The 12,426-nt window shown below is 39.8% G+C and overlaps 1 protein-coding gene across 5 annotated transcripts in view; it reads left to right on the top strand.

Moving 5' to 3' along the window:
* CKAP5 (cytoskeleton associated protein 5) overlaps positions 1-12,426 on the top strand; it is a 52,071-nt gene that overhangs the window by 33,059 nt on the left and 6,586 nt on the right. For all 5 annotated transcript variants that reach the window (XM_080617696.1, XM_080617693.1, XM_080617694.1 and 2 more), the window contains 14 exons: positions 195-330; positions 1,114-1,202; positions 2,358-2,483; positions 3,167-3,316; positions 3,880-4,083; positions 5,307-5,442; positions 6,095-6,288; positions 7,807-7,979; positions 9,093-9,266; positions 9,514-9,634; positions 10,285-10,464; positions 10,729-10,916; positions 11,318-11,393; positions 12,191-12,379. In XM_080617696.1, the coding sequence (XP_080473822.1) occupies positions 195-330; positions 1,114-1,202; positions 2,358-2,483; positions 3,167-3,316; positions 3,880-4,083; positions 5,307-5,442; positions 6,095-6,288; positions 7,807-7,979; positions 9,093-9,266; positions 9,514-9,634; positions 10,285-10,464; positions 10,729-10,916; positions 11,318-11,393; positions 12,191-12,379 (2,136 nt within the window). The remainder of the gene's footprint in view (positions 1-194; positions 331-1,113; positions 1,203-2,357; positions 2,484-3,166; positions 3,317-3,879; positions 4,084-5,306; positions 5,443-6,094; positions 6,289-7,806; positions 7,980-9,092; positions 9,267-9,513; positions 9,635-10,284; positions 10,465-10,728; positions 10,917-11,317; positions 11,394-12,190; positions 12,380-12,426) is intronic.

Raw genomic sequence — 12,426 nt, 5'->3', positions numbered from 1 at the left:
TCTTAATGGTTTCTCAGACCAGAAATATCTGAAAACATTGATATATTAAGGTTAAAGGTCCTGGAAGATGCTAAACAGAAAATAGCTTGTTTCACACTACTGTAATTTTCCTTGTCTGTGGCATGTATTAGTAATCACTCTCACTAACCTTTGCAAATTCATCACTTTGTTTTTCTCCTCTTGTTGTTCTCTAGCCAACTTCCAAAGACCAGGTACTGGCCATGCTTGAGAAAGCCAAAGCCAACATGCCAGCCAAACCAGCTGCTCCTGCTAAGGCATCTTGCAGAGGGGCAGGGGGTGCAGCTCCAGCCAAATTCCAACCTGCATCAGGTAACTTCTCTTATGTTCTGGGACATGACTGAGAACAGGGTGGGTTTTGAAGCTTTTTGATGTGACGTGCCAGAGGAAGATACACACTTAGGAGAACTCAGCATAGTTATGAATTCACCATAGTTATGGTTACAAATAGCTGTGTAACCTAGGCAGTACTGTCTGCAGTTCTGGTCTTACTTGCAGTTGAGTCAGATTCCAGTGTAGGAGGGTTTTTAACTTTCCACACAACCATCTGTCAGCTGCTCTTTGGAAATATCAGCTTAGTATTGAAGCTAAAACCCATGGACTAGAGGGCTTGGGGCTTGGTTTTGGTTTTTGATTTTTCTGTAATAATCTGATTCTAACATAACATTTCAAACATTTACTGTGGGACTACCAGAATGCTGGTGCTGACACAACTAGAGGGTACCAGGGTAGCAGGTTTAGGGGACAGACGATTTGAAGAAGCAGTCCTGCCTTATCTCTGGTGGGGCTAACTTGCCTGCTCAAACTGGTATAAACACAGCTCTAGGCATTAGGTACAAACACACACACCAGCACAAGTGTATATGTGTGCATTTTAAATCATTTTGGTAATAAATCTGCTAATGTCTTAATTCTTAGAACTTCACATACTAACATGGAATTTAAGGAACTTTTTACGTGTCTAAAATCCTCAGACCTTTATGTGATAAGCAAATTGTATCCATGAACAGTTTATCTTCTGTGTTCTAAGAATGAAAAACTGTGCTCACCTAAAATGGTCTTGTTGGTTATTTGAAATGGGTCTTGTTTTTCCAGCATTGGCTGAAGATTCAGGGTCCAGTTCTGCAGAATCCAAACCTGATCCCAAAAGAGCAAAAGCAGGAGGAGCTTCCTCCAAAGCTAAGGTATGCTAATTTCTTTTGGTTATAAAATCAGTTCTGTGAAGTGAATACCTGTAATTCATTAATGTATTACAGGTGAAAGAGTACAGCCCTTGCTAGGGACTGCTTTTACTGAAAATGTTTATGCTTATCTTGAGTTCTGAAATGACAAGTGTTGCCATAGAGTCTGTTGTCAAAAATGTAGTCTTGTAAGCAGCTGAGTCTACTCTAAATCCACTTGGCCCCCTTGATTGTTGAGGATTCGTTCTTACAATTGCAATTCCAGTGTTACACTTTGAACAGTAATTTTGAACCTGCGTATCAAGAGAAATTCATCTCTGCTTTAAAATATGAAGGATAAAACATTTCTAGTCACCAGTGCAAAAAGGGAAGGAAGATGCTTAAAAGCATCATAATCTCAACTGATTAACTTGAATTTGTGGTTAGGTTTTTTCTGGTTTGTGTTAGTGGTGTTTTTGCTATTAATTTTCAAGTTTGTCCTATGTGTATAACTAAAAACTCCCAAATACAGTCCCATTGCCTCCATTATCTATGCTCATGCTGCAGCAAGAGTATTTGATGTAGGTCCAGGTTCATGGCAGGAATGAATGGAACAAACCTTGAAGGATGTTGTAGGTTTGCCTAAGTTGATTATTTATATTATGTCAAAGCTCTGATGCTGGAGTTAATTCCTTTGCTGTGAACACATGGAAAGGTTTGGAATGGTAAATAGCTGTCTAACAACAAAGCCTTTTCTGTGGCTTATTTACAGCAGTCAGGTGTTAGTAGCAGTATGTCCAAGGGCAATACCAGCCTGTCCAAAGCTAATACAAGTTTCAGCAAAGGCAGTACCAGTCTGACAAAGAGCAAATCTATCAAACAGGTACCACGCTGGGTTTTAGGGATGTGGGTGGGTAAATAGTGCACTGGTTGAGAGTGATGTGTCCTATTTCACAGGGTACTACTGCACACACTGTCATGGGTATTGCTTCCACAGCAGCCGAGCACATACTTCTAAAATCCTGGTCAACTTTATTCTTCCAGCTTCTCTCTGGCTCTTGTACAATGGGCTGCACTTGTACACATAGGCAGCATGAGTTTGGCTGGTATCTAACGCTTGCAACTGCTGGGACTGAGGCATGTGTCTTCTGTTGCCTGTTAATGCCTTGCTTTTTTCAGGGTGTACAGGGGAAGAAAGTGCTAAGCAAGCCTACTTTGAAGGAAGATGATGATAAATCAGGTCCTATTTTCATCATAGTCCCAAATGGGAAGGAACAGAGGATGAAAGATGAGAAAGGTCTGAAGGTGAGAAAAACCTGAATGTATTCATAAGCTTTGAAGAAGTAATTTTAACACATTCTGGTTTTTAATGTACAATTAAACATGCTATGGCATGATAATGCTACTCTGTCCATCCCTTGTATTGACTATAGTTCTTTAGTTGACTTTCACAGGTCAATGTCTGGTTTACTGTGGTGTTTCTCTTCTGGTTCACAATTTCTGTGCATTTATGCAATCTCATAAAAGCCAAAGGTCTCTTTACAGCTTTCAAGAGATGATCTTCAGTTGTGAAGCATCATGAAGATCTTACCTGAAAACTGTTCACTAATTTTGGAGTTCTAGGATATATTGTAAATATTTTAATGTACAACCCCACTTACCAAGCTTGCCTTTTGTAGGGAAATTCTCTTACTTAAAACATGCATGCTATTTGTAACTTGCTAGTAAATAGGCATATTTATAGCTCAAAACCAACTGTTTTAATTGTTAATAATTAAGATAATTGCCTGAAGATAACTGCTCTAAGTAGAGAAAATTTTCCATGTAAGCCGAGGTGAGCAAACACCACTGACTTTTTTTCTATTACTTGGTAATGAGAAGAGTTTGAAAATATATTCTAAAGCAGAATTAAAAGCGATGCAATTTGTAGGTTCTTTCAGGAAGACAAAGTATTGCTTGCTTGAAGTTCCAAATGCTGCCTTTTACAGGTGTTAAAGTGGAATTTCACTACTCCCCGTGATGAATATATTGAGCAGCTAAAAACTCAGATGTCCAGTTGTGTGGCTAAATGGCTACAGGATGAAATGTTTCATGCAGACTTTCAGCACCACAACAAAGCACTGGCAGTTATGAGTGAGGTGAGTTTTGGGTCTGTGGTAGTAGATGATGTTGTATAGAATTCATCTCTGCTATGAAAGGTCATGCTGGCATTAAAATCAGACAGGAATACCATGAGGAGCATGGGGCCATTGTTTTGTGAAGTTGAATCCTTAACGTAAATAGAAACAATTTCCAGAAGACTAAAGAAGTTTGTATTATGATTGTTTTATATTACATATTATATTAATATATTAATATTAATATATAATATATAACTATATATTAATATTATAATTATTATATTATAATTATTAATATATTAATATATTGATATTATAAATTTTATATTATATTATGATTTGTATTATGATTGTTTCTTGGGAGAAGGGAAAATCTCCTCACTGGAGACTTCTCTTACACTTTCAGAAAGCTGTGTAAGTTAAAAATGGCCACTTTTTAAGCACTTTAAGTGCTCTAGGAATCAACCAGTAAATGCAGACCATCTTATCAGGCATAGCATTTCCTTGTTCTGTTCTTTTGTTGAGCAGTGTGTTTCATTTTGCACAACCTCCTATTTTGTTTTGGTTGTATTTTCTTCAAGCACTTGGAAAATGAAAAAGATGGAGTCATCAGCTGCCTGGATCTGATATTAAAATGGCTTACCCTGAGGTTCTTTGATACCAACACAAGCGTTTTGATGAAAGCACTTGAATACCTTAAGCTGCTTTTCAATTTGCTGAGTCAAGAGGAGTATCACCTTACTGAGAATGAAGCATCCTCCTTCATCCCATATCTTATCCTAAAGGTACAGTTTACTGTACAGAAACTAACTTTATTTTTCATGAGGAATATAGCAGGATACCATCACATGCTGTAGAATGTTAATTTCAAATACATTGTGAAGGGAGTTAAAACCAGTTGGCAACTGGTCACAAGTGGTGTTCCTGGGGGCTCAATATTGGGGCTAATTCCGTTTATTGATGATCTGGATGAGGGGATCAGATGCACCCTCAGTAAGTTTGCAGATGGCACCAAGCTGCACAGCAGTGTTGATGTGTTGCAGGGTAGGAATGATCTGTAGAGGGATCTGGACAGGCTGGACTCATGGGCTGAAGCCAACTGTATGAGGTTTAACAAGGCAAAGTGCCAGGTCCTGCACTTGGGTCACAACAACCCCATGCAACAACACTACAGGCTTGTGGAAGAGCAGCTGGAAAGCTGCCTGATGGGAAAGGACCTGGGGGTGCTGGTCAGGAGCCAGCTTGTGCCCAGGAAGCCAAGGCCAGCTGCATCCTGGCCTATATCAGAAATAGCCTGGCCAGCAGGGCTAGGGAAGCAATCATCCCCCCTCTATTTGGTACACTGTATTTGGTGAGGCCGTACCTCAAATATTATGTTCAGTTCTGGGCTGCTCACTACAAGAAAGACATTTTGGTGCTGGAGTGGGTCCAAAGAAAGGCAATGATGCTGATGAAGGGTCTGGAGAACAAGTCTTACGAGGAATGGCTGAAGGAATTGGAATTGTTTATCCTGGAAGAAATGAGGGTCAGGAAAGACCTTATTGCTCTATTACTACCTGAAAGGAGGTTATAATGATGCGGGTGTCAATCTTCCAAGTAACGAGTGAGTAGTAGGATGCGAGGAAATGGCCTCAACTTGTACCGGGGAGTTTTAGGTTGGATGTTGGGAAAAAGTTTTTCACCAAAAAGGTTGTCAAGCGTTGTAACAGGCTGCACAAGAAAGTGGTTGAATCACTGTCCTTGGAAGTATTTAAACAACTTGTAGATGTGGCACTTGGGGACCTGGTTTATTAGTGAACTTGGTAGTGTTAGGTTAAAAGTTACGCTTGCTCTTAAGAGTCTTTTCCAACCTAAATGGTTCTATGATTCTACATTGCATATTTGCCTTTAAAAGCTGTTTTAAAGGTTTTTTGTGTTGAGAATAGTTCTGTCTTTCCTCATGTTATTTAGGCAAATGTGTAGCATCATGAGATGATTTTTTTCCCCTTTTTTTGATTTTTCCCACTAGGTAGGAGAACCGAAAGATGTCATCCGCAGGGATGTGCGTGCCATCCTGAACAGGATGTGTCTCATCTATCCAGCCAGCAAGATGTTCACTTTCATCATGGAGGGGACAAAATCCAAAAACTCAAAACAGCGTGCAGGTGGGAACTGGGCAATTGCAGAGTACATCATCTTGCTTTTGGGTGTCTTTGTACCTTCCAAAGATGAGCAATTCAGCATTAAGGTAGTCTCCCTTGAGTAGGCTTGTTATCCTAGTGAAACAGTACTGGGTTGACCAGTGACAGTAGTATTGTCCAAGTGGCTGAGGGAATCAGTTCATCTGATAAAGACTTCAGAAATAAATGTCTTTACACTGTATATCTTACTTTCATTAGAGAAATGATTTGTGGTATGGTGTTTGTAGCTCAAACAACTCCCTAGTCACCTTGAAAATATCTTATCCTGGTATAACCAGAAAGGTAAATTACATACTGAATGGAGCATTGCAAGCTTACCAGCTGTCACAACTTCACCTACATGCGAAATCAACCATAATGTTGCTTATATATGATAATGGGAAGTATTTGAGTGGTAGAGGGATGACTGACAGCTTTTAGATGCTACCTCTGTAAAGTAGTCTGAACCATTAGTTTACTATTCACTGTGTAAGTCACCTGGAGTATATCTATAATCAACATTGTGATTGATGCTTCTCTACAAATGTTCAAGTTGTGCAAGTGACACAAAAACTGGGAGGGCTCTTTTCCCGGCAGCTTTATACTTGAAAGTGCACATGTCATTTTCTTCTTTCAGAATGCCTGGAAGAGCTTGGATGTCTGGTTGAATCCTATGGCATGAATGTATGCCAGCCAACTCCGGGGAAAGCCTTAAAAGAAATGGCGACTCATATTGGCGATAGGGACAACACTGTGCGTAATGCTGCACTGAACACCATCGTGACTGTCTACAATGTTCATGGTGACCAAGTGTTCAAGCTCATTGGAAATGTGAGTGTAACTGGACATAATCTTACATTCTTTTTTGATTTCCAAATCCTTACGCTTTTGGAGGGAATTAGCACTGTTTTGCTTGTCATTGGTTGTGTAACATCTTGCTGTTGGTGTTGAGCACTTGCTTTATAGTCAGCTATATGGATAACTTATTTGGGCTCTGTCAAGTACTTAGCTCTTTTATGCTCATCTCCACCAACTGCAGTTGAAGTTTGGTAAGTTTAGCTTGTTTGCTTTATCTTATTGCACTCTAGTGCTTAAGGTCTGTGTCAGTAGTGTGTTGCTTTGTGTTTCTGCTGGTTTGTTCTTTGGAAATCACTTGGCTGTGTCATCTAAAATAGAGTGAAAGTTTAAGGTGACAAAACTCACTTTCCAGTCTCCAGCAGTGGAAAGCTATTTGGCTGTGTCTACAGTTTACCTTGCGTAGCATTAAGTATACTGAGTTCTAACCTGAATTAAGAGCTGTTAGGCCATTTTTTCCAGTTCTCTTCTCTGAATTTGAGCTCTTAATGTTTCTAGCAGCACTAAAACTGATTGGAATGTGATAGATACGTTAATGCCTGTACGAATTTTTTTTTTGTTGTAGTTTGTTTTTTCCCCTTTTTCTTTTCAACTTCCTGAGATGTTGAATTTCATTGACCCATTTTCTCCGGCAGCCATCCCCATGAGAATTGATGTTGCATTTTCATTAACGTTTTAGCTTCCTATCTTACTTTAACTATCGTTCAGAGAGCGATCTACCTCCTCCTTAGTAATGCAGAATCCATTTGCTTTTCAATTTTCAAGGTTAAAGAAAGAAATTGTAGCGCTTGAACCATTCAGCTGCTTCTAACCACAGCTTTCTGAGCTTCAGTATGGTCCATCTAGTCTTAAAATCTATTGCTTTTCAGGACAAGTTTCCAAATCATAGGGATGTTAGAGAGTGCTTCCCACAGAATTGTCATGGCTAGTTTTTCTGAATGCAGTTACTAGTAACCTTTGGTTCTGTAAGTAAGGCAGATAAATATGGTTCTTCTCACTGCATGAGTTTGAATGTTTAATTGGCTGTCTTTGTGTGCAGGTTGAATTAGGAACACATAGAATAGGTCAGTTATTAGAAGGACTTGGGCTGCTGTGACTGGATCCATAGTGTTAAAGCATTGCTTGGGCTCAAATTAGGGGTATAGAAAGGTTGGGGGATTTTCTTTGTTTAGGTTTTGCAGCAATGTAAGCAACTGTTAAACACATGATAGCACTGTAGCTTGAAGAGTACTTTTTCCTTGGAAGTTATGTGGGCTAGAAATAGCTGCATTCATTGTTACAGCTTGTCAGTTATGGGTTAATCAGTTCCTTGAGGTAGCATCTGGCAGTCCAGAATGACCTTAATAGTTTGATGCTAGATGGTGGAACTCACAGCTCCTACCCTTGGTATTAGAGAACTTCAGTCTGCAGTTATAAGTGATACACCTCCTGAAGGTGACCAAGATACCAAAATCCCATGCAACTCAAGTTGAGTGAAAGCATTGTGTGTTGTAGCTTTCTGAGAAAGACATGAGCATGCTGGAAGAGAGAATAAAACGTTCAGCCAAGAGACCATCGGCTGCTCCAGTGAGACAGGCAGAGGAGAAACCTCAACGTGCTCAAAACATCAGCACTAATGCCAGCATGCTGCGGAAGGGACCAGCTGAGGACATGTCCTCCAAACTCAAGTATGTATTGATACATTGTGGTCTGCAGCCTGTATAGTGTGTGTGCTACTATCATGTCTGGCGATGTTCTTTCAGTTCTTGTGTCATCATCTTTGCATGTTGTGGAAATTGGCCGAATAATATAAAAAACAAAATGCCTGAATTTTTTTTTTGTCTTGTCTGTCTTGAAATCTTTCTAAATGGTCTTGTGCCTTTTTTCACTGCTTCTCCATGGACAGAATTATGTATCGCACTTATAGGATGTAAGTACTGCCCACTAACTCCTTGGTAGCAAGGCTCTTCTATCATTCCATTTCTATGCTAGTCATCCCTTCCTGAGTGTGACAGGTTTACAATGGCCAGTTCTACGTTATTTACAGGTCTCTGACTTAAAAGAAACCAAAACTATGGGCTTCTGCCAAAGGTGACTATAGATCAAACTGCAGGCAGATGTGGCACTTCCATGTTAAGCAACTGTTTAGGAATACTGGGAGAATTTGGTGTGCTACATGAAACTTGGTATTGATTGGACCCTCGTTTTAAATTGCTAGGGAAGATGTAGAGCACAGAACTGGGTGAGCATGTGCGAGTTGTAGAGCCTGGGGCAACAGTACCAGATATAAAAAGCTCAAACTGTATTCCTTGCCACTGCTCACTGTCTTGGAATGAAAGTTCCTGTTGAGAACTATGTATTGAGAAGAACCTACTATGCAGCACAAGTCATGTGGGCTGCTGGGAGTCCCAAGTTCAGATAAGCTTGCAAGGTTGCATATGCATCCTATCCATCATTTAGAAAGAAAAAGCCACTTTTGAGCACTATATTCCATTGATACTACTGTAGATTGCTAGGTATCTCTCAGAATGAACCAGTGCACACCTATCACAGATGCAGGAGGTCTTGTGATGTGTTATAAGATAAACTAGAAGGCCAGTAACTAGCAGTTGCTCATCTGGCCTACAAAACCTTGTTTTACTAATGGCTAGTGGAAAGGCAAAGGGGGCTATTATAGAGGGTTTGAGTGAAATCAGAAGTTCAGAATCTGTGCTATTCTGAGAGATTTAGGGCTAACAGGGATGCTAGTGCACCTGCCTCTTGTGGGTATATAATAAACACCTCTCTCCTGGTTTCTGTAGCCAAAATCGCAACATGGGTGGGCATTCAGAGACAGCACATACGGTTCCACGGGAATTTCAGCTGGATCTTGACGAGATTGAAAATGACAATGGCACTGTCAGATGTGAGATGCCAGCACTTGTACAGCACAAACTAGATGACATCTTTGAGCCAGTCTTGATTCCTGAGCCGAAGTAAGTCTAGTTTGAGTTCTGCTTATGTGTTTGTATAGTAAAAGGATCTTGCGTTTGTAAATGCATCATCGGTGTCTTTAACAAGTAGTGCATTAGACATACTCAAGGAAGAAATAATTTCTTTTAATATCCTCTGTGAAGAATGAAATACTTTTATCTCTAAACCAATATTGAAATATAGAAGTTCAATGTGAATTAGAGCCATCCCTCCAGAGAGTAATGAATCCTCTTTTCTTCAACTGTTTAGGATCCGGGCTGTATCCCCACACTTTGATGACATGCACAGTAACACAGCTTCAACTATCAACTTTGTCATTTCCCAAGTAGCTAGTGGTGATATAAATACAAGCATCCAGGCTCTGGCACAGGTAAGTGAAGTAAAATAGCAACTGATCAGACTGTACTAAAGTAATTGTCTGCGAGAGTGATGAGTTGCACTGTGGTGGAGCAATCGTGTCGGGTGACATGGACTCTGCCCAGAACTCCCTGATGACAAAGCTAAGTGCACAGGGGCCATCTGACTCGCTTTAGCAATAGAAATTCCACATAGATGATGTAGAATAGGCTGTTAACACAAAAACATTAAGGACTAAAAATGAAAAAGCCAGTTAATTCGGTGAGACTTGATTATTAAATGCCAACTGTTTTATGGATCCTGAGCAAAAGAATTGTCTTGCTTTATAGCTTTTATACTTTTCTAGGATAGCTTTAACTTCTTGGAAGTATTCTATCCAGGAGATTTCATAAAGCTGTTAATTCCAGAATTCATCATGCAACATTTTTTTTCATTTGTGTATGAGATAGTATTTTAATTCTCTAAAAGATCAACAATCAGTTGAAATGGGATTAGCAATAGAAGTCTGGTTATGGATTTTAGGTGAAATCTTAGAATAAAAGTGCCTTGGCAAATGGAGTAGTCAGAGCAAGACCTTTTCTATACATAAGTCTTTCTTTAAATTACAGTTATTTGGCACTGTTTGCGTTCTGTTCACTTGAGTGTTTTGTTTTTAAATCTTAGATTGATGAGGTTCTCAGACAGGAAGACAAAGCAGAAGCAATGTCTGGCCACATTGACCAATTCCTAATAGCTACTTTCATGCAGCTTCGGCTAATCTACAACACGCATATGGCAGATGAGAAGCTTGACAAAGATGAGATAGTCAAACTTTACAGCTGTATTATTGGGAGCATGATCTCGGTAAGGCTTTGACCTAAACATAAAGGTGAAGAGGGAATGGGGAATGAGAAACTGGGGAAGGGAAGAAGGTCTGTTTGCTTATATAGAATACAGCCACTCTTAACCCATCACGCTAATATTAAGCTCTGCTCTAATATTCCTTACGTCTTGAGTGCTGAGTTACATACTTTAGGGGACAAAGGGGATGTCAAATGGTTTGACAGTGTAGTTTAAAGGAATCACCATATTAAAGTGAGGAAAGCTAATAATGTCTTCAATTTGTAGCTATTTCAGATTGAGAGTCTGGCTCGAGAAGCCTCCACTGGTGTGCTGAAGGATCTAATGCATGGTCTTATTACATTAATGCTGGATTCTCGGCTTGAAGACCTTGAGGAGGGTGAGCAGGTCATCCGATCAGTCAACCTGCTGGTAGTGAAAGTCCTCGAAAAGTCTGACCAGACCAACATCTTGAGGTATGTAATAGAAATTGGGAGATCACTGCTTCTCTTCACCCATTCTTGTGTGTTCCTTGAATGGCAAGGTTTTTGTTAGCCATCCTTTAGGCAAAGAATGATGTCTAGAATAGTTCAACCGGTTTATGATGAATTATCACCAGTGGTGAGCAGAATATGGCTGCACAATCTGCACAGCTGGAGGCAGGCTAAATGAACCAGCTTAGGATGATTCTGTATGCTTTGTAATTCAGCAGACTGCCTCTTAACTCTTGTAGTGTGCTAGAAAGATAAAGAGCTGTTTCACACCATGACTAACCACAGTCTCTGCTGTAGTATTCTGGGGTGGGGCTTGGGGAAATGGCATCTTTTTGTGTGTAGCACTTTTACCTTTGTAACTATTATAAACTTATTCCTTCTAGTGCTCTGCTGGTTTTGCTCCAAGACAGCCTGCTAGCAACAGCCAGCTCTCCTAAGTTTTCAGAGCTTGTCATGAAGGTGAGCCTGTAGTAGAGGTTTTGAACTTAGTTGGTTTATCTGAATTAGCTTGGCTGAAACAACAGGTATATATTAAAATAAACAAATTGGTAACCATAACTTGAAATATTTCTGAACTCTTATAATCTTATAATTAGATGTTACATATAGTGATGTCATGTATGCCAGGAGGGGAGCTTAACACCTGCTAATAGTTTACAGAAGCTCATGTGTACTAATACAAACTCCATACAGAGGTGTGTGGTCAGCTGGTGGGCTTATTTGCTTAAGCACAGCACTGTACCATGGATTCAAACAGTCCCAGGCTGGAGCTGGCTTGTATTGTTATCTCTAAGGACAGGCATTAAAAACATGCTAATGTTTGCATTCAAGGCATGGGTGTGATCTTGTTTTATAATACAACACCCTTTTGTAACTGGCATCTTTTAAAGACAACTTAAGTGTTCTTAATGAGGTTAAACCTAAAGAACAAATGCTTGTGTGTGTGACTGTACATAGCATTATATGCATTATCTGCTGAAATTTCTTCATGCAAAGCATTCAATCTCCATATACTCGTAGAGAAGTCGGCATTACTTTGATACATCAACTCTGAAGAAGGATCTGGATACATCCAGCTAGTTACAAAGAGAAAGCACATACCAATACAAATGTAGCTTGAGCAGACAAACACAGTGTGTGCCTCAATGTAGTAGCGGAGTGAAATGGCTCAAAGATAGTTTTGTACAATCTCTTCTTTATATAGTTAAATACTTCTTACTTGAGTTGTGTCGCTTTAATTCACTCTCTTGTTCCAGTGTCTGTGGAGAATGGTGCGTCTGCTTCCAGAAACCATTAATAGTATCAATCTGGATCGGATTCTACTGGATATCCACATCTTCATGAAGGTCTTCCCAAAAGAGAAGCTGAAGCAATGTAAGAGTGAGTTTCCTATAAGGACACTGAAGACTCTGCTTCACACCCTGTGCAAGTTAAAAGGGCCCAAGGTCAGAGCAGTCACAAGTCTGTCTACTTTTGAACTGGATGTTTATGC

The sequence above is a fragment of the Psittacula echo genome (genome assembly GCF_963264785.1).
Source record: "Psittacula echo genome assembly, chromosome: 5".
NCBI lineage: Eukaryota > Metazoa > Chordata > Aves > Psittaciformes > Psittacidae > Psittacula > Psittacula echo.
This window is presented reverse-complemented; position numbering and strand designations above follow the sequence as displayed.